This window comes from Pogona vitticeps, chromosome 2 (assembly GCF_051106095.1).
Source record: "Pogona vitticeps strain Pit_001003342236 chromosome 2, PviZW2.1, whole genome shotgun sequence".
NCBI classification, from domain to species: domain Eukaryota; kingdom Metazoa; phylum Chordata; class Lepidosauria; order Squamata; family Agamidae; genus Pogona; species Pogona vitticeps.
The window spans coordinates 288,916,081-288,936,111 of record NC_135784.1 but is presented as its reverse complement, the minus strand read 5'-3'; the positions used below and the strand labels follow the sequence as shown (position 1 = coordinate 288,936,111).

Sequence of the window (20,031 nt, the reverse complement as noted above, 5' to 3'; positions counted from 1 at the left end):
TTTCAGTAGCTTCCAATATTTTTATAAAAATAAGCTTAAATGCCTCCCCCCAAAGGCTCAAAAGCAATATATATAAAATCGTTCTGAAAGGGAGTGTACATAGTCTGATGGCAATGCTAAACTATGGCACGGAGGCTAGAACAATGTGTCGGTGAGAGCAGTTACTCTATAAAAATTAACTGAAGAATAAGAATGCTAACATGTTATTGAAGTACATTCTTAAGGGCATTTACTTCTACTGTTATTTTTACAAAAACATTATTAAATCAAGACAAATGATCCAGCCTCCCCCAGGACTCCCCCAGAGTATGGCCACTATCATGCTCATTAGCATGAATTGGAGAGATTTGCCTGGAGAGCCCTTGTGAGCTCTGCCTTGATGTTGCACAAGCTAGAGATCCCTGCCATTGTTTTCAATGGGGCATCTGCCTGTACAAGGAGTCGCTGAATATGGAGGTGTGCAAGCCCCAAAACAGCACCCCCATGTGTGCAAGAGAACATTGTGTGCACCCCGCAGTGGAATAGGAGTGCAGCCAATATTCAGTAAGTAGTAATGAAACCTTACATGTTGCGTGCTTTTAATAAAGTAATGCTGCCAGTCATTATGACCTCACAAAGCCCATGTAGTTATGCCCCAAATTCCCCAGAAAGTAGTGCAACACTGGTTGACATCCAGGAGTAAGTCCTAACTAGCCCATTGTATCAGTGGGAATTTAGTGGTCCAACTCATCTGGAAGCTCCATTGACTCAGTGGGCTTACTATAATTGTGAGTTATTCCTGGATTTCAGTCACTGTGTTACTTCCAGGAAACGGTGTGTCACTTCCAAGTTCATCCAAAGCACTGAGCCTCACTCTTCACTTCCGATGCCAGTGTAAGAGAAGCCGGGATGCATCCATTTATGGTTTTAAACCAACCAGGATATACGTAACCAGGGTGAACTGTGATTATGCTTGAATTGGCAACAACAACTCTAGAATCATAGAACAGTTGGATTGGAAGGGCCCCCATACCATGCCACACCAAAACAGGAAATCTATAGTTGAAACACCCCTAAGAAATGACAATCTAATCTCTCTGTAAAAACTTCTAATAAAGGAGAGTCTGGCACTCACTGAGGCAATCCATTCTACAGGCAAACAGCTTTGTCTGGTGGTGGCTTCTTTGAGTGCTTATTAGTTAAAATAGGGAATGTGAACTATCAGCCCACAAATCTCATTTGACATCATTTAGGCCAGTATCCTATTGAGCTTCAGCTGAGCAAAAAGTTGTGGAAGGCAAGTTTCTTTCATGGAAATGCCATAGCCAAAGAATCCTCTTATAATGATACTAAAATTGGGCTCTTTTTCTTTTTCTTTAAGGAGCAGAACCTATTTTCCTAACAATCGTGTCTTTACCACTGATTTGTAAGAGGGAAGCAGAAAAAAGTGAGATGACCTTTAAAAGGAGTGATGGGATGTCATATGAGGCCGTTGCTGAGGATAAATCTAGCCTGAGGCTTCATCCTTAGAAGCATTTGATTTTTAAGCTGAAGCCACTTTTAACCATCCCTTTTTGGCAGTCCTGGGGGAACAACTGGTTTTTTGACGGCAAAAGCTCGCCAATCTGCAGTGCACACACCTTATAGTAACAATAGAACTAAGTTTGACAATCTAAAATCCACCCTAAAAGGCAGTGCTGTTTAATACTGATATTGACTCACTCCTCTAATAGAGAATGTAAGCGCTGAATATTGATTAAAATGGCTAGCTAGATACAGGTAAATATATTAGCATGGTGTCAATAGCACTATTGACACAAGTAATTAATAGTAAGAATGTTGTTTACATACATGTCCCAGTTTCAGCTGACAGTCCCACACTTCTTATGAGGTTTGAAGTAACAGGAGCCTCAGTCAAGAGTCAGCTCTTGGAGACCCCCTTGCCCTGTACAATGAAGCAACAGTTGCTCAATTCCCAGAGTCAGCATCTGATTCTGGTGAAGTCCATATGGTACTAACACAGCTACTTCTTTTGAAGGGCAGAAATTAAGTCACCAATAAATAAGTGGGAAGGATCATTATGTTCTGGAAGATACCACAGTTTTCAGAAATAAAAGAGCAAATCTAAGGAGATAACCCCCACAATCTCCAACCTAGACCAAAAATAACTGAGCACTGAATAGTTTTGGTGGAGGTGGGAACATGCAAGATGATTTTAAAGAGATCTTGGGTGGCTTACAAGGTCCCTAAACAGGTACATTCCTGTTATACTGCGATATTTTGTTGCAGAGCCTTCCTGCCGTAGCTAAAGTGAAGTTGAGATTGGAGGGAGTAGATTCTTTCCCGATCCAGAATATCTCTTGGCTAATCACAACACTATTGTGTCCTAGGCACCTTATTTAGAAATAAAGAAGCAGATGGATAAACAAGACCCACTTGCCCATCCTCTTCTGCAATGGTAAGGAAACCAATTAGTATGCCAGCTATTTAATACACCCTGTTTAATCTTGCAGAACTGTGATTTACTCCCTGTTGATCCCATATGTTGTCAATGTGGGACACAAGCTATCATTTCCTGGAAAAGGAGATCTCATTGCACTCTCTTCTGCCATGTACACCATAGAGATGGCATACTGCAGTTTGACTATCTACATTGGTGTAATGGGAAGTCCACACATCGCCCCTGCATGGTCATTCAACAACCAGACCCTCTGTTCATGATGAGAGCACAAAGAACTGCTTTTGGCACTTTTAGATAATTTCGTATCTAAAATCCATCCTTTCGAGGTGTGGAGGGAAGGATACAGCCTCACTTATTTTACATCTTTGTCTTTTTATATTTTAGGGTTATTTCGAGTAATAGATCACATATTGTGAAGCTGCCTGTGAACAGGGTAAGTTTCATGTGGCCCATGAAAAAGCAAACACAGATTTTATTTATGAACTGATTTTCCTTGAGATAAGCAAGTTTTCTTTGCTGATGTTGAATGCTGAGAATAAAATCAGGAGAACCAATATGTGATGGGACCTTCAAGTGACCACTGTACAGTTACCATAGTCATGAAAAAAAACATGATTCTATGCATCAACTCAAAACTGAATTTACTGATAAATCCAGTGGGTATTATTCTGTTTGAGTTTACATCTAATTAATTTGTCTTCAAAATAACTTCTTTAATATTTTCATCATCACCAGTTCATTCTTAAGTGAATCTATTGATCAACTGATTTATAATGTTGTAGAAATGTAAGCTTGAACATGTGAGAACATTATTGACACAAGACATGAAGCTCATTAATCATATTATAACTTATGTACAGAACTTGGAAAGGTATTTTTTAAAAAAAAAATTTGCTACATGTTCCGGAATACCTCAGCCAACCTTTTCAAGTTCTGTTTATGCACCACAATTAAAAAAAAACCCCAAACCTTCCATTAAGTAAGTTGCCAGCTATTCATAATTCCCCTTGAGATTTCTAATATATTGAGTATATTGAGCATTAGTCTTTCCAGAACACTTCCCTGTATTTCCTTGTATTTCCCAGTATGAATTCCAGTGCTGCCAATAAATGGGATCACTCTCTGTTTCATATTTCACCAAAAATGGCATGGGACATTTTGTACTAATACAATACATTTGTTGGGAACTAAATGAACAAGAACAAAACAATTTAAAAAATGTGAAAAAGCAATAACTTTGCTGGAACATTTTTGATCTTTTTTGTGTTAAAAAAATAAAACCCAAACAAATAAATAAATAACAGCCCCCAAATACGTACATGACAGTTGACTGAATCTGGGGAAAATATAGTTACATCAGTTAAAATGAAGGGGTCCTAGAGTGCCTATATTGCTCAGAATTAAAATTCTAGTAGGACTTTTCCAAGCCATCATGCAAATGATTTGACTAGGGCTGAACTGGAAAACCTAATTGGAGAACAAGGAGCAAACAGTGAAAGCAATAAACTCTTGTTTCAAAGTGTATTTTTCTTTTTTGTTAATAAAAAACCCAGATTTTTAAAAGAGCTCCAGCAGTATTAAGTCAACTCTAATAGGGTATCTAGATCATTCACCACACTGGCTAGAAGAAATAAGATTTGCTGTCCACCACATGGGGAGGGCATCAGCTTGAGGTAGGCTGGTTCAGATTCTTGAAAGATAGTCGAACATCAGAGTAGTTCAAAGAGAGTAAACTCATTAATTGATAATTTTCAACAGTAGTCCTCCTTCATGTTCTTATTACGAACTTGATTTGTGTTATATAATAAAGTTAGGAGCTGCAGCAGTCTGTTAAAATGGGTGGATTTTTTTTCAACTTTCAATTAAGTTTTTATATCCCTTTGATCTCCAAAGTGTTTGAAAATGCTTAATTTTCTGGGTTGCAGTCTGGATACATAAATCTCAAATAAGAAGTCAGTTGACTTCTGAGGGTGCAACAACATGCAATAGACAGATGTTTACTTAGGCATGTATGGTCCTGTTTGTTATGCTGGATAATAATTACAGTAAATCCATCTCTGAGCAAGCCACTATTAATTAAATGACTGAGTGCAAGCAGCATTAAGTCAGATAATCTTATGGGTGACTAGCTCTGTCATTGACTATGACTATAATGGATCCTAATCATGATCTGATAGCACAGGATGCATGCATAATGAGCAGAATACAGATATGGCAACGTATCAGCAATTTCCCAACACTGCTAGTTTGCAGTACTCATTATGCAGAACCTCATTACGAGCAGTGCCCAAGGCACACACCCCCATTTTCACCACCAGCAGTCAGTTTTCCTAGCTAGTTCCCCCAACCTTCTCAAGCAACGTGGTCTTTCCAATTTGTGGGAGGAGAAACCAGCCATGAGAAAGGCTCAGCAAGCAAAGAATGAGGTAGACCATGGATTCTGTATTATTCCATGTCTGCATCCAGTAAAACCTGAGAACCTCAAGCTGCTTCTCAAAGTTTGCAGCCACTTTGGATTTTACTTCCGTTACAGATCCTGAAGAATCCACATCGAAGCTGAATGATTCTTTTGACTTTTCTCTTTCTCCCTCCACTTACCCAGAACTTAGCAATGCCCTGCCTGAAGAAGAGTCCCACAAGGCTCAAAACATTCTGTATCTCCTATTATTTCTATAGAAACTAAAAGTTATTGTCTATATAGACACAATTAACTGGCCTTAGTTCCATTACACAGTTATCTCTCTGTTCTTCCTGCCTCATCAGATTTGTGCAGCCAACACTGGTTTGTCTCAAACACTTCCTCCCCTTGTCACGTTTGCAATTCTCCTTTAAAAATCCTGCATGAATTTTTGCATGTTCATAGAGTTACCAATTCCCATGACACTACTCATACCTTCCTTTATCTATCCTGGCATGCTGTATAAATAAGAACTATGCTGATTTGGGGAAGAGGGTTTAGGACAACAGTGTAGGGGAAACAATTATTTCTTCTTATTCTCAGTAACGCATTCTTAATCCAGTAGGGTCTAGGACAACCGTTTAATTGGGTTTTTCAATAACAAAGGATTTTTTTTTACAGATCGCTTTTTTCCCCTTCAATAGTCCTTAAAATAATTATTACATTAATATTAATATATTAAATAGTGTGTGTAGTGAAATGCCAAGAGGTGACGTCATTCCTGCCTGTCCATCACAGTTGTTCAAGGGGGAGGAGCCAAGGATAGGGCAGGAGGGGCGGAGTTAGAGAGACAGTTAGACAGTTAGTTGGACTGTTAGTGAGAGACAGTTGGAGACAGACAGTGAGAGATGTGGAATGGCAGAGTGAGGGTTTAGGAGAATGAAAGAGAGGGTTAGTGAATTGAGCTGGGAGTGTTAGGAGAGGAAATTGAGAAGTTTAAACAATATTGAACAAGCAGGAATGAAAGTATAAGCACTACAAGAGAGATACTGATTGAAAGTATACAGCAGTTTGGAATAAAAGTGATTGCCTACATGATCCAATATGTATTAATACCTGAAATAGTTCATATGTGATTAACCTTTATGATTTGTTTGACAATAAAAGAATACTTAATTAAACCTCTGATTCCTAAGTTCTATAACCCTTAGTGTTGGCAGCACACGTGTATGACATAAATTGGTATTAGGAGAATACCTGGTGGCAGCGTGAAAGGGCGTGATCCTTTGTGAGGGCCAAATAAATAGGGGCAACAAAGGTAGATTGCCACAGTTTGCTTAATTTGTGATAATTTGAATCTGCTCAGATTGCTGTTACTTTACCTGTTTGCTTCTGTCCTTTTATAGCAATTAAAGTTTATGCACACCCCGCATCAGTTTCTTCTGCTTAGCAGTCCACCAGCCAAAGAATCCAATTTCAGAACTGCTAAAAATCTCTACGGAAGTACCTTTGCATTTCAGTGAGTATTGAAAGACAAATTAAAGTAGGACCAAATTTCAAGCATTAAATGATTTTTTTTTAAAAAAAAAGCCACAGCAGCCATACAAATATTCTAAAGCAGAAGGGTTTGCTCTTCAGAATATGTGGTTTTTTAAAGAGATAATTGATAAGGTCATTGTGTTTGCTTTATAATCACAATTTCTTTCTTCTCTTTTGTGCTTTGCTTGGAAGTGGGTCACACATTGAAAACTGGCACTCCATCCTGAGGAACGGCTTAGTGGTTGCTTCCAATACAAGACTGCAGGTAAAAACCAAACTAAGAAATAACATACAAACCGAAACTCTACCATCTTAAAACCAAACATACTGAGTTGCCTGCTAAAACCAACTATATGAGCTTCCTAAGACTTGAGTAATTTAGTTAAATCATAGGCTGCCCGCTGCAGAAAGCTAAGGCTGCTGTTCATGGATTAAACCTCACATGAGGGGGAATGATTAACCTATTTCTACTTCTGCAGTAATTTGTGGGTTTTTTTTCTCTTTGAAAAAGTGCTTCAGCAATCAGACTTACAAATTAAATCCATGTTTACCATCCAGTGAGCCATAAAAACATAAAGCATGCTAGATGCTAAATACGGAGGTGAGAAAAAACCACACGCTGTCACAAACAGATACAAAAAAGGTGTTAAGCCTAACATGAAGTAATTTGCTGCCATGTTGCACTTGCTTCCTATGGCAAAAGTAACCCTGTATGGTGTTAAACTCATGGGATCCTTCAGGAGCCAGACAAGGTGATTGCTCTTTTTCTTGCATCCCGTTTTCACCTTGACAAATCTACCTGGGCAGGGAGCTTGGAAACACTCTGAAAAAGAGGGAGAAGTTTTCAGTGGGGAGAGACTAAATGAAAGTCACTTCCCTGCTTTCGACTAGAAGAATCCTTATCTGAATCTTCATATCATGACAGTCTGTGAACCACCACCGTCAGCGCTAATCTGTTCTAGAAATACAACATCATTCAATATAAATATTTTCAGGGTACCTTATAAATGGAACCAAAAAAACACAATAGACAACAAAACAACGATGACTTAATAAGGCAGGAGATAAAAGCATTGTAAGACAGTACAGCTAAAATGAAAATGCCTGAAGGAATGAGCAGATCTTCATTTGGAACCAGAAGATATCAGGATGGGTATCAGAGGTGGTCCTTTGGTGAATATTCCTGAAGAGGACCTGTCATCACCTGCCTTATCTTATATGGTGATTCCTGACCTCTAGACATGATAGTGAAACTACTATTTTTATCAATGCTGTTGAGAACTTACAAAAACATCAGAAGCAACAGAGTTGTTGCAGGGAATCATTTGATAGAAATGGATCTATATGTCAGAGTCTTTTTTACCCAAATTCTCATTTCAAATATGATATTCCATACTTTCGTTTTGTAAAATGTAGCAAATTAGGAGTCACTCAAGAGTTTTGTATGGTACTTGTTCTTGTTTTTCAGCTCCATGGTGCAATGTTTGGAAGTGGGATCTACCTTAGTCCATTGTCAAGCATATCTTTCGGTTACTCAGGTGATATTTATCAATCACTCTACATGTTAAAAGATATGGCAGGGAAGTTTTTTACTGGCAATAATACATTAAAGAGTGTGCTTAATTTATAATAATTGTATCTCCCTTTGCAATTTTGGCCAAATTGTCAAGATAAGATTGGTTTTAAAATAAGGATTCTGTTTTTATTAAGAATATGACTGATTGGTTGATTTGACTTATATTACCACCCCATGGTGCTAAAGCACTCTCTGAGTGGTTTACAACATGATTATGCAAGGAACAATTTACTCTCCAGCTAGCTGGATACTCATTTTACCAATGTCGGAAGGAAGGAAGGCTGAGTGAACCTTGAGCTGGCTGCCTGAATCCATCAGGATCGAACTCAGGTTGTGAACAGATTACAGTACTGCGGTTTAACCACTGTGCCATGGGGCCCCAATATTAGCAATGACAATATTAATCAATGCATAAATTCATATATCTTTGTATTCTTCCTCCCCACACTCCATTCCGTTATCTCTACCACAGAGTTATGTCTAAAATCTATATGGTGAAACTTTTCTGCGAAAATTATAGTCATATTCCAAGGATATTATAAAGACCAATAAATCTTGTATGCTTTGGGGAGTGTCTTATGAAAAATTAAAGAACAGGAGTGGAATTCAATTTTAGTTCAAAAATGCACTATGTTGGGAGGAAATTGGGTGGAGCTCATCAGCACATTACAGTAATTTTAATATATCACAGCTATTGTTATTGCAGTTGTTTTTGACTGAATAGAAGAGATTATATGTCCCCCTGCCATTTTGGTGTAATTATAAACACGGATTGATAACTGAGCCAAAACTGTATTATTATTTAAGTTTCTTTAACTGGCAGAACATAATAGCACCCACCTAACTCAACTGCACAATACAAGCTTGAGAAAGCTCCATACTGACACCAAGTATCAAATCGTTCGTCTGTGGTTCATCTTGCTTGCTTGCCTTAAATGTATGCTAAGGATGTGGCAGCTGGACATTCTTAAGAACATAAGAGTCAAGCTGGATCAGGCCAAAGCCATGGCTGACCTCTTTCCTCTGGTCTCCTGCAACTGATATATTGAGACACACTGACTCTGTTACTGAATGGAAGCTATATCTATCATGACTAGTAGCCATTCCTATTTCCTGCCTTTCACAAATCTGTTCAATCATTCTCTTAAAACGTAGAATGACCTCGCCCATCAGGTAGCCAAACTGCCCATTCTTTTCCTTTTTTTTCTTCAAAGTGGAACAATTTGTCTTCCATCCACAATCCAAAGAGCAACAGCCACCATTCTCTAACTTTAAGAGAATGAATGGCAGAGATGAGCAATATGTGACCTATGGGCCGCATAGGGCTCCCCATATGTACCCCAAGCATCATTGGGACCCCCCCATCACTCCCACACCCCAGAAACATATTGGCAGCAAAGATCAGAAATTCCTTATGTCCTCTGGGTACGTGGGAACAATTTTGCTGTCTTTTCTGCTGTTCCCAGCACCCTGGACTGTCCTACATATATTGGACATATATGTTGGTCCAGACCTTTGGTGATCACCTACCCCCAATGTACTCTTTCCCAACACAATGTACGATGATCCCAAAGCAGTTTGCTTTCAAGACTCTTCACAGTAAATGACAATACAGCAGCTTCATTCCATAAACAGCCTAACCGAATATCTGAAAGAACTGGGTATATTTAGCCTTGAGAAAAGAAGACTGAGGGAAGATATGACAGCACTTTTCAAATACTTGAAGCATATTAAGTCATACAGAGGAGAAGCAGGATCTTTTCTCAAACATACCAGAGTGCAGGGCACATAATAATGGGCTCAAGCTATAGGAAGCCAGATTAAGATTGAATATCAGGAAAAACTTCTTTACTGTTACAGCAATATGACAGTACTAGTGACCTCTGGATGTGGTGAGCACTCCACCGCTGGAGGCATTCAAGAAAAATCGGACCACGCTCTGTCAGATCTGCTTTGATTTGGACTCCTGTACTGAGCAGAGGACTGGACTCGATCTTATAGGCTGCTTCCAGCTCAATTATTCTACGATTCTATGAATTAACATGGCCCGCAGGAGTTTGATTTCATTCCTAAATGATCTTAGCATGTGGCTTCCCATTTTTGACGTGGCAGCAAGGAAGAACTTTAAAATATAATGAGGTTGTGTTTTCTTGTTTGGAAGTATAAAAATATGCCAGTGTACCCAGGTTTTCAGCTGGCTGAGAAGAAGAGTCAGTACCCACAACCCTATCTGTGTGCACTCTCTGCATATATGAAGTGGAACATCTGACATTTTACGCACCAGTATGTCTGATGTAAATCTAATGTCTTTAGGGATGAACAAGAAACAGCAGAAGGTGTCAGCTAAGGATGAGCCTGCTTCGGGCAGTAAAAACAGCAGTGTGTTACAGGTAAAGAAATCTATAAAATGTTTTTGAAAGGCATATATTTTTAATGGCCCTGTAAGTTCAGGGCAGGTGCTGGATGTGAAATTCTTGTGCACAGGAGATGATGGGGGAGGACAGAACAGAGGTCCAGAAGGGCAATGTATTGACAACTAACAACATTGTATCCCGTGTTTTCTTAATGCCAATGCATTGTGTATCTTGTTGGGCCTTCAATCTTCTATTGCCCATTGCAGTTATGTTTGTTTTATAGGCCATTTCTACCCAGGAATACTTTTCGCAGTTAAGAGATTTATAAAAATCCTCCCATTGACCCTGTCACAGATATAATCTTCATTGAGAAGCTTTCACTAATCTTTACAAAAAAATGCTTATTATACAGAAATTATTCAGCCTTCGTACTGCTAGGAGAAATTAACTATTGCTGGAGAAAGTTCTTGAACTGGCAACTGTGAAGAATGTTTATGGATTTTCTTCTAGACCTGTTAATCAATCTTTCGAGTGCCAATTAAAAAATGTCTAGGTTCCTTTTTAGCATGCAACATTATGGTGTTAACTTTAGCCGAATTAAACATTTTCGCTTAACGTTTGTTTTCTTTTACAGTCACAGAAAAAAGGACAGCAGTCTCAATTTTTACAAAGCCGAAACTTAAAATGTATAGCCTTATGTGAAGGTAAGATGGTGGAAAGCAAAACTAAACTAAGAACTAATACAGGCTTTGTTCATAATGAATGATAGTTCATAATAAAACAACTACATTATGAGTTTAGGTTGATTTGTTTTTTAGCCATTCTCCACAGGGAATCTGTGAAGAATCACTCACTCACTGACTCGCTCGCTCACTCGCTCGCTCACTCGCTCGCTCGCTCACTCACTCACTCACTCACTCACTCACTCACTCACTCACTCACTCTGTCTGTCCATCTGTCCGTCCGTCTGTCTGTCTATTATTTTCATTTTTATGCCATTCTGCTCTCCAGAGCAACACAGACCAACCCTATCCCTATCACTATCTGTACCTCTAGATCTATATGGCAAAAACCTACATTTATTCCTCATGCAGTATTCCATCATACAGCCTTCAAAATTACTGTTTGGTAAAGATGCCCAGCTTCGTCATGCTCCAAGTAACAGAGGCTCTAAGAATCTTGGCAGCTCCTAATAAATTCATGGTCAATATAGCATCTTTTAAGTCTAGTTTTAAGTCTATCTAGTTTTTTGTTGGCACTTTGTCTTGAATTGCACCAATGGGAATACATTTCTTTTTTTTCTTCCCAAGATCTCACTATTTCTGCACAAAATCATCAACCATGTATCTTTCAGAAATGTCTCTCTTCCTTACAGTGATAACTTCACCTGATCTGCACAAACATGGGGAGATATGGGTAGTTCCCAACACTGACCACGTGTGTACAAGATTCTTCTTTGTGTAAGTACAAGAGGACTTTTCAAGTGTCCATTATGTTTACTGCTATGCAACCTCATAAATAGTTAAGTGAAAAGGGAAGGAAGGAAGGAAGGAAGGAAGGGAGGGAGGAAGGAAGGAAGGAAGGAAGGAAGGAAGGAAGGAAGGAAGGAAGGAAGGAAGGAAGGAAGGAAGGAAGGAAGGAAGGAAGGAAGGAAGGAAGGAAGGAAGGAAGGAAGGAAGGAAGGAAGGAAGGAAGGAAGGAAGGAAGGAAGGAAGGAAGGAAGGAATGGCAAAACAGTGGCTAGTGAAACTGTTAAAAAGAATCCCTACACTTCTGAATTCACCATTACACTACTGCTCAAGACCAAGAATAATAATATTAATAAAATCATTAGTTTACTATGGCTCACATCCTGTTCATATTTGTGTAACATAAATGTATGCCAGCATAAGCCTGCTGGGCATTTTTGGATGGAATCAGGGGGTGAGGGAGAGACAAGACAGGCAAGCAAGCAGAGCGAGAGTGATAGCTGACTTCTGCAAACCTGACTGGGTATTTTGCAGCTCAGCCAGAGAGGGGTAGGAAGGAAAATGGGCCAAGCCTTTGGATACCAAAGAGAACAGACACCTGCATGCCTTTCTGAAATCTCCTTCTCCATGATATTAATCTGCTCCCTAGGACACAATAGCAGTGGTGTGATTAACCAAGAGATATTCTGGATCAGGAAAGAAGCTGCTCCCTCCAATCTTGTAAAAAACAGTGGGAGGCAGTGAACGCCTGGAACTCTTTGATACTCTGCTTTCCAGCTTCACGACTATAGATGATCCTAAAGCAAAAAACTGTGGCAGACTTCTCCCAATAAATAAAATGACTGATCAGACTCTTTTTATTGTAACATGGAAGGTTTTTTTTTAAAAAAAAATACTGATTTCCCCCTCTCTGTGTACTTTATTTTAACAGATATGAAGATGGCCAAGTAGGTGATACAAGTATAAACACTCAAGAGCCAAGCATTCATAAAGAGATCCTTCGGGTCATCGGTAATCAAACTGCTACTGGTTAAAAGGACCACTCTTAAATCCTTGACGTGATCTGGGAGCCTTCCTCAGTTTCAAAGCTGGATTTTGAACTGAAGAAGATTGGGGTGTGGGTGGGGGACTAATTTATTGTTATTCGCAACAAGTTAACCCTTTGAATACTTTTTTCTTACTTAGCATTTCTTATGACACAGAAAATATATATATATATATCTATATACTTAAAAGGGATGGAGATGAGCAAATGTAGGAATACAGAGTATATTGATAAATTGCAGCTGAGAGTTAAACAGACATTTGATTGTTCAAAATAAACGGAATTTGAAAAGGCATTTTGTGCTGATATTTTTATATTAAAGACTTCAACTGGACCATTTTTGTATTGTATATGTGTATTTTAAATTCAAGATAACTGAAACCGAAACAAGTCGTCTTCATTTTTTCCCCTTTAAAATAAAGCCTATATAGTAAGGAATATATTTTTTTGCAATAAGTAGAATATTCACATTTTAATACACCATACAGACTGATTACCTGGAATGTAATGTGAAAGGTGGAAACATTATTGTAATATATTCATTCTACTAGATACAACCCATGTTCTAGATTCAAAAAGTAACAGGTGTATAAATATATATACCAACATAAAAACAGTGATTTTACTAATGATCAGCATAAAATCATGAGTTTGGTCTTGCACAGCTTTCATTCATTTATTGTGAGAATTCCTGAAAGATGTTGCAGAAAAACCAGTACATAGTTGTTAACCAGTTATTATTATTCTTATTATTATTATTATCGTGTTTCCCCGAAAATAAGACAGGGTCTTATATTAATTTTTGCTCCAAAAACACATCAGGGCTTATTTTCAGGGGAAGTTTTATTTTTTTTCATGTACAGTACAACATTCTACATTTATTCAAATACAGTCATGTCATCTTCTTCTCACTGCTGCATAATGGTGGAAGGTGGGGTTTCACTTATCTGGGGCTTATTTTGGGGGTAGGGCTTATATTACGAGCATTCTGAAAAATCATACTAGGGCTTCTTTTCAGGTTAGGTCTTATTTTGGGGGAAACTGGGTACAGTATAAATATCATTATTATTATCTTCATCATTATCATCGTCGTCATCATCATCATTGGAAAGCAAAATTAAACTATTTGACATTTGGACAGTGTATAATAAGCCAACGAACACTTGAATTGTCAACACTGTTACTATGAAATTCTCAAACCACTAAAGGTAAAGAACAGAGTCTTCACTGCTTGGAAATTTCATCTGATTCCTCCTTGAGTTATATGGCAATATTCATACGATTAAAGACAGCTACTGTACATGGGTGTTTAGAAGATCCTGAATGTGTTTCAATTGCAAAGTTAGTTGGAAAAAGATAACCATTTGCTCTTTCTTCTCTCCCCTTTTTGCAATGGAACTGTACTATTGAGTTATTTTTGTTAATTTGTGCACTGATAACATATAGACTTTTAAAGCAAACTAGGGATTACACAAATAACATGCATTCATCCATTGTTGTTTTCAGGTAATAGAGTTGCAGACAAGTAATATGAATGAGCCTGGCCTTCCTAGGCCTGGTTTTACAGTGAAGAATTGACATCCAGAATGGGCCCAAGTTTTGTTTCTAAACATACTGCATTATCTGCACTTTGGAGCACTATGAGAATTGGTACATAGTTTGAGATTGTTTAAAGCAAAAGCAAGAAAAACATGACAGCAGTTGCACCTGGGGACCAGCTCTACAAGATGCTAAGCATCTGTTGTCATCAGTTTCAGGATTGTTGTTCATTGTTGACAGCAATGAAATCGTCAGGGGGTTCATCTCTTCATCATATCAGACTAAAGGGAAAAAACACTGAAATATAGGATTTGCTATTACAAATAACCAGATCAGTATAGAGCAAAAATGGCCAACAAAGATGTTGATGTTGCCAGATAGCACTAGCAGCTAACAAGATATATTTAATGGCTGATTATGGCATCTTGGTTGATTAGCTATATGGTAATTCGCTGGAAACGTTGTGACAAGGTATTCCCTCATGACAGAATTTGCAGACATTTATTCTAAGCTCGATTTAACTTGCTGAAAGGCTCTGTAATTTCTGAGAAGCTAAACAACAAACAGTCAGTGCAATAAATGGGATAGTGAGGTTGTTCAAGTGATTAAGGAACCTATGGGAATAGGTGGTTGCATAAATTACTGCAATTGAACTGCGTTGAACTGCATTTCAGCATTGAAAAGTAATTTTCGTATCAGTTAAGGTTGTGAGGGACAGATTTGCAGATTCAGCTAATATGCCTTGTTTGCAGATGCTCCAGATAAACTGGCAGAATAGCATTGAGAGAACTATTGTAGCAGACAAATGTCCAAGATAATACCACTGCCACCCCACATTAAGTTGTACCTCTTTAGTGTTCCAGTACCTGAGTAAACCTTTGTCTGGAATTGCCCTTAGATATAATCTTCTACTTCAATATTTCTCCATATGGAGGGTGAACAACAAATATTACTAGTTTGCAGCTGCCATGGCCAAGGGAGAAGTAATCCCAACAATGTCTGAAGGTTCCACACATTTCCTTCTCTGTTCTTGTTTACTGAACTCTTAGACCGAATATATGCATTAACTAGCTTGAAAAACATTGTATTTGAAGTCATCTTTGTTTAAATCTGCTTCATTTTTGGAACCATATATATGAGTGCCCAATCACACAGTAAAATCATCTCTTAAATTCCATTTAGACCTTCAGGACCAATGGGTTAAAATAAATGTTACACTTATTTAGAAGCGGTGCTCCCTCACATGGCAAAAACATGTGTTTGGCATAGCATGGTTTTTTCCTCATTTCCATATCTGCATTTCCTCATGCCTTGTTTTCTAATTGGTTACTGTAAGGTAATCAGGGGCCTTTCAAGACTGATTGCTGGCACATATATTTTTGAGGACTTTCCTGGTATTGCAAGAAACGAATGTTAATTGCAGGGAATACACACTTCCCTATGTATAGTTTTATCGTCTATACATTGAATGTGTGAAGAAGGGGAATGTGCTAGTCAACCCTCTTCCTCATGCATTCCCATCACCCTCTGCAGGGGGACATCAGCCCCTAGCTAATTTGGAAAACAGAGCAATAAAAGTTTGATGCTGCAGATAAGAATGGAGTTTGCATCACATTCAGGCATCATGTCTGCAAATCATATACACTGAGATAATCTTATTTTATGGAAATAATCTTCTCACTGATGCCTACAGACAAAAGGATCACCTTGAAAGTGTGTCTTAGATTTATTGTTGCAGAAAACCTGGGTTCGCTTGGAATTCATTACAAGCATCATATGGCTGTGTGAGTCCACCAATAAATTATTCCAGTGCTGAATAGAAAACTGTTAAAAGTTTAGAACAGAGTATCCATAATTCAATAGGTAGGATCAACTCAGTGCTTGCTTACTGATGCAACAAGTGTTGGTGAGTGGTAAGATTATGTGCCATCACTATTATATGGACCTTTGGATGTCTCAGGTATTCTGTACGTTACTGTAAATTGCAAAAGTGTTGTGAATGTTGGCACTTATTATTAACTTGGAAAGTTTTATACATTCAGACGTTCTGATATACCTGAATTCCAACTAAATATCTTTAGCCAATGATCACAGTTCATCTTCATTCCCCCTACCGTACCTTTAATATAGGCCACAGATTCTTCTTAATTTGTAATTTCAAAACAAAAAGACGAACATTCCTGCTCTTATCAGAATTGCCTATTAATTGACCTTCTAGCATAGCCATTCTCACTTTATTGTGTTGTTATGTGGGGTTGTGTGAGGTTCTAAGTTTTTCTTTGCTTTCTATCTCTCTCTCTCTCTCTCTCTGTGCGTGTGCGTGTCTGTGCATGTCCCCATGGCTGTGAAAGAAAAGGAGAGAGACATGTATGGATTTTCACAGAATAGACTGTCCTTGTTCTTGAATGGTTGGTCTGAATACATTTTGCAAATCAGTCATCTGACTCAGAAGTAGATTGCTGGGTTCAAAGTCTGGGAGCAAATACCTGTACAGAGAAGTCTTGATGTTATGGGTGATTTGTTTGTTTGTTTTGGTCAGAATAAGTAAAAATGATCTTGACTTCATGTTCATTCATTCCTCCTGAATCATCGCATACCACTTTCATCCCCCATGTTCTGCGAAGCTTCACCAATTATATCTGCCATCTCTCCAGTGTTCTTCCAGAAACAATATGACATTGTGCTTGTGCGTTCTGTCAGCTTTCATGCATCCATGAATTGCAGGATTAACTTGACAAGATAACCTTACTCTAAGCCCCTCTTCACACAAATCTCAGTAGCCATACCTTCATATACTGTTTGTGACCTGGAGAAAGAGGTATGCACATCCACCCACCCTCAAAAATGGGGGAGGGGGTAAGCCTACCCACTCAGGCTGCAAGCGATCTCAGCTCTCTTGTGGTGTGATTTCATGCAGCTATAGTAGTGGTTATGCAAGGAATAAGATAACATGATCATAGCATATCTTATAGATCTGATGCAACTTGGTATCTGCATGTAGCTGATTTAGCAGCATTCACAAGTGTGACACTGCATTTGGTAACAGTTGATCAGTGAGTTTATCAGTGACTTGTACTAGATCCCTGAAAATGGGACTTCTATGTTCAAATTGTCTGCAAGGAATTAACAGGAAGTCTTTCCTCATCAGCATTTCACATTGTCATAATGCCTCTGAATATAACTTGCTACGGAATAACAGCCAGAGAGTGGAATTAACCTTATATTGAGCATGTGAGTAGCCTCGTCCATTATGGAAGCAGGATACTTACCAGTAGGGCTTTTCTTATGTTCTTATCTAAAGAATGAGGATTCTGTGCTGATGCTGTATGTCCTGATATTCAGTCTTCCCCAATTTAAAGAGATTATATCAAAGAAAGATGTAATTGTTCTTCCCCAGTAATTAAACCTAGCACTTTTAATAGCTCCTACAAAGCCTGGGGTGAAAACAGCAGAGCTTAGAAACATTACTTTTATCAATAATAACTCCCAGTTTCACCGCATGCTGGCTGGTGTATTATGGGAAGTGTCCTTGAAACATGTAAATTTTGAAACTCTGAGAAGTAGTGAGATACTATTCATCCAGCAAGATATAAGTGAAGATACATCTATTTTTACTTTTTGTAACTATGCCAGGCAGAAATTCAAGGATTTCTTTGCTAGGGAACAGGATCTACCAAATTTCTGTTTACATCTAATAAATTTCTGCCTGCTATTCCCTTGTTGAAATGGGAAAAATCCTGCTAGAAGACAGGAGGAAACCATTATTTATTTTCCCAGAATACCCCACCTTGCACAATTAGTGGAAATTGTAGAACAAAAGGTAGTATTTCCGTTGAACATTATACATTCCAGTGTTTTAAACAGAGTACTAATATCTTAAACATCCCTGATAGGAAGCAAGTCTTAATAATTAGATTGTTGGAAGATGACTTTTGGGATGGGTATAATTCATTGAAAGGGTGTATAGATGATAGCACATATGAGTGATATCATTTATGTTAGCATCAGAACTGGTCCTGGGAATCCAGATGGGCCCAGAAGGAGCAACAAAATGGTGGGGAGATGGCCTGATTTATAGTGAAGATGTAAAAGGTTGTTAGGGGATGAGTTAACTGCTCCCTGCAAACTCTTCCCCCTCTCCATGGTCTTCCTAAATACTGGCCATTGTCTTCTGGGAGAAAGTAGCTGGCCGAGTGAGGAGTGGGGAGTAAACTATGAGCAGAGAAAACTATGGATTGGAAAACTTTTAACAATTCTTTCTCAGTTGCAGGTCATGTCTCCCCCACCCTCACCCCTTTCCTATTTTGCTGCAGTTCGGTGACAGCCTGGCTTTTTACATCCTGCGGAATGGTTTTACCCATGCATCCTGATCTAAAATTAAAGATTTCCCAGGATTTATTGGGACAGGATCGGGACAGTTATTGTACTGAAACATTCAACAACAAATAAAGGTCTGCACACAGAAATCCACAAAGATTCCTCTTTGAAAACAAGGTTTTAAATTCAAATCAGTGCAAGCAGAATCTTCATTAACCTGATCTTGTGACCAGATGCAAGAAATGTATAACCATTGTTTTTCATCACTGTACAGTACAGTTTTTAAGAAGAGGGCTTTGGCTCTCTCTGGTATACCTTCTTACAATCTAGAAGATAATTGATGCACATCAAAACTTTGCACACTCACTAGAGATTTCTGGTCTAGGAGTTATTGTATCTGGAAGAGAATTTTGGCTTCAAACATGGATTAGGGGCATGCATTAAATCATATTCAATAATAATGATTCCATGCCATCAAGTCAATTCTAACTTATGGCAACCCTTTCCAAGGTTTTTTAGGTAAAGAATACACAGTGGTTTTCGATTCCCTTCTTCTGGGGGCACCCTGGGGCTGTGCAGCTTGCCCATGGCTGTTTTCCCTGAAGGCATGGTGAGGAATCAAACTGCCAAATTCTGACTCCGCACCCAGGTACCTAAACCACTGTTGATCATACCTAGGCCATTGTAAAAAGAACCAGGATATTTGGGTGCAGATAGAGGCAATGCAAGAGGGGACATGGTGGCGCTGCGGGCTAAACCGCAGAAGCCTTTGTGTGCTGCAGGGTCAGAAGACTAAGCAGTCGTAAGATCGAATCCATGCAATGGAGTGAGCTCCCGTCACTTTGTCCCAGCTCCTCGCCAACCTAGCAGTTCGAAAGCATGCAAATGCGAGTAGATAAATAGGTACCATCTCGGTGGGAAGGTAAAATGGCGTTCCCTAGTCACACTGGCCACGTGACAATGGAAACTGTCTTCGGACAAGCGCTGGCTCTACGGCTTGGAAACGGGGATGAGCACTGCCCCCTAGAGTTGAACACGACTGACTAAAATTTCAAGGGGAACCTTTACCTTTACTAGAGGCAATGCAAATCTATGCTTCTATTTGTTCAGTTTTGGATTGGGATTCTTTCATTCTGTGCACACAAAATATTGGTTATCTGTAGACACAGACATCTGAAGTAGTTATTAGGAAAAATAAATTTAAAAGATGAAAATCTGTTGACAAAGAAGTGACATAAACATTTACTGCTAGTAGCTCAAATAAACTGGAGGCTTCATCTACAAACAAAGCACCATTTTGCACTCTTTAAAATGATTTCCAAGTGGCAATCCAATATACAACTGAGCCTCTGAA

The 20,031-nt window shown here is 38.7% G+C and overlaps 1 protein-coding gene across 1 annotated transcript in view; it reads left to right on the top strand.

Moving 5' to 3' along the window:
- PARP8 (poly(ADP-ribose) polymerase family member 8) overlaps positions 1 to 13,155 on the top strand; it is a 190,060-nt gene extending 176,905 nt beyond the window's left edge. Inside the window, exons 18-26 of the mRNA XM_020783646.3 lie at positions 2,370 to 2,437; positions 2,825 to 2,873; positions 6,245 to 6,357; positions 6,570 to 6,642; positions 7,846 to 7,915; positions 10,267 to 10,343; positions 10,942 to 11,011; positions 11,683 to 11,767; positions 12,708 to 13,155. Of these exons, the coding sequence (XP_020639305.2) occupies positions 2,370 to 2,437; positions 2,825 to 2,873; positions 6,245 to 6,357; positions 6,570 to 6,642; positions 7,846 to 7,915; positions 10,267 to 10,343; positions 10,942 to 11,011; positions 11,683 to 11,767; positions 12,708 to 12,810 (708 nt within the window). The 3' untranslated portion in view covers positions 12,811 to 13,155. The remainder of the gene's footprint in view (positions 1 to 2,369; positions 2,438 to 2,824; positions 2,874 to 6,244; positions 6,358 to 6,569; positions 6,643 to 7,845; positions 7,916 to 10,266; positions 10,344 to 10,941; positions 11,012 to 11,682; positions 11,768 to 12,707) is intronic.
- Positions 13,156 to 20,031: the final 6,876 nt, after the last annotated feature.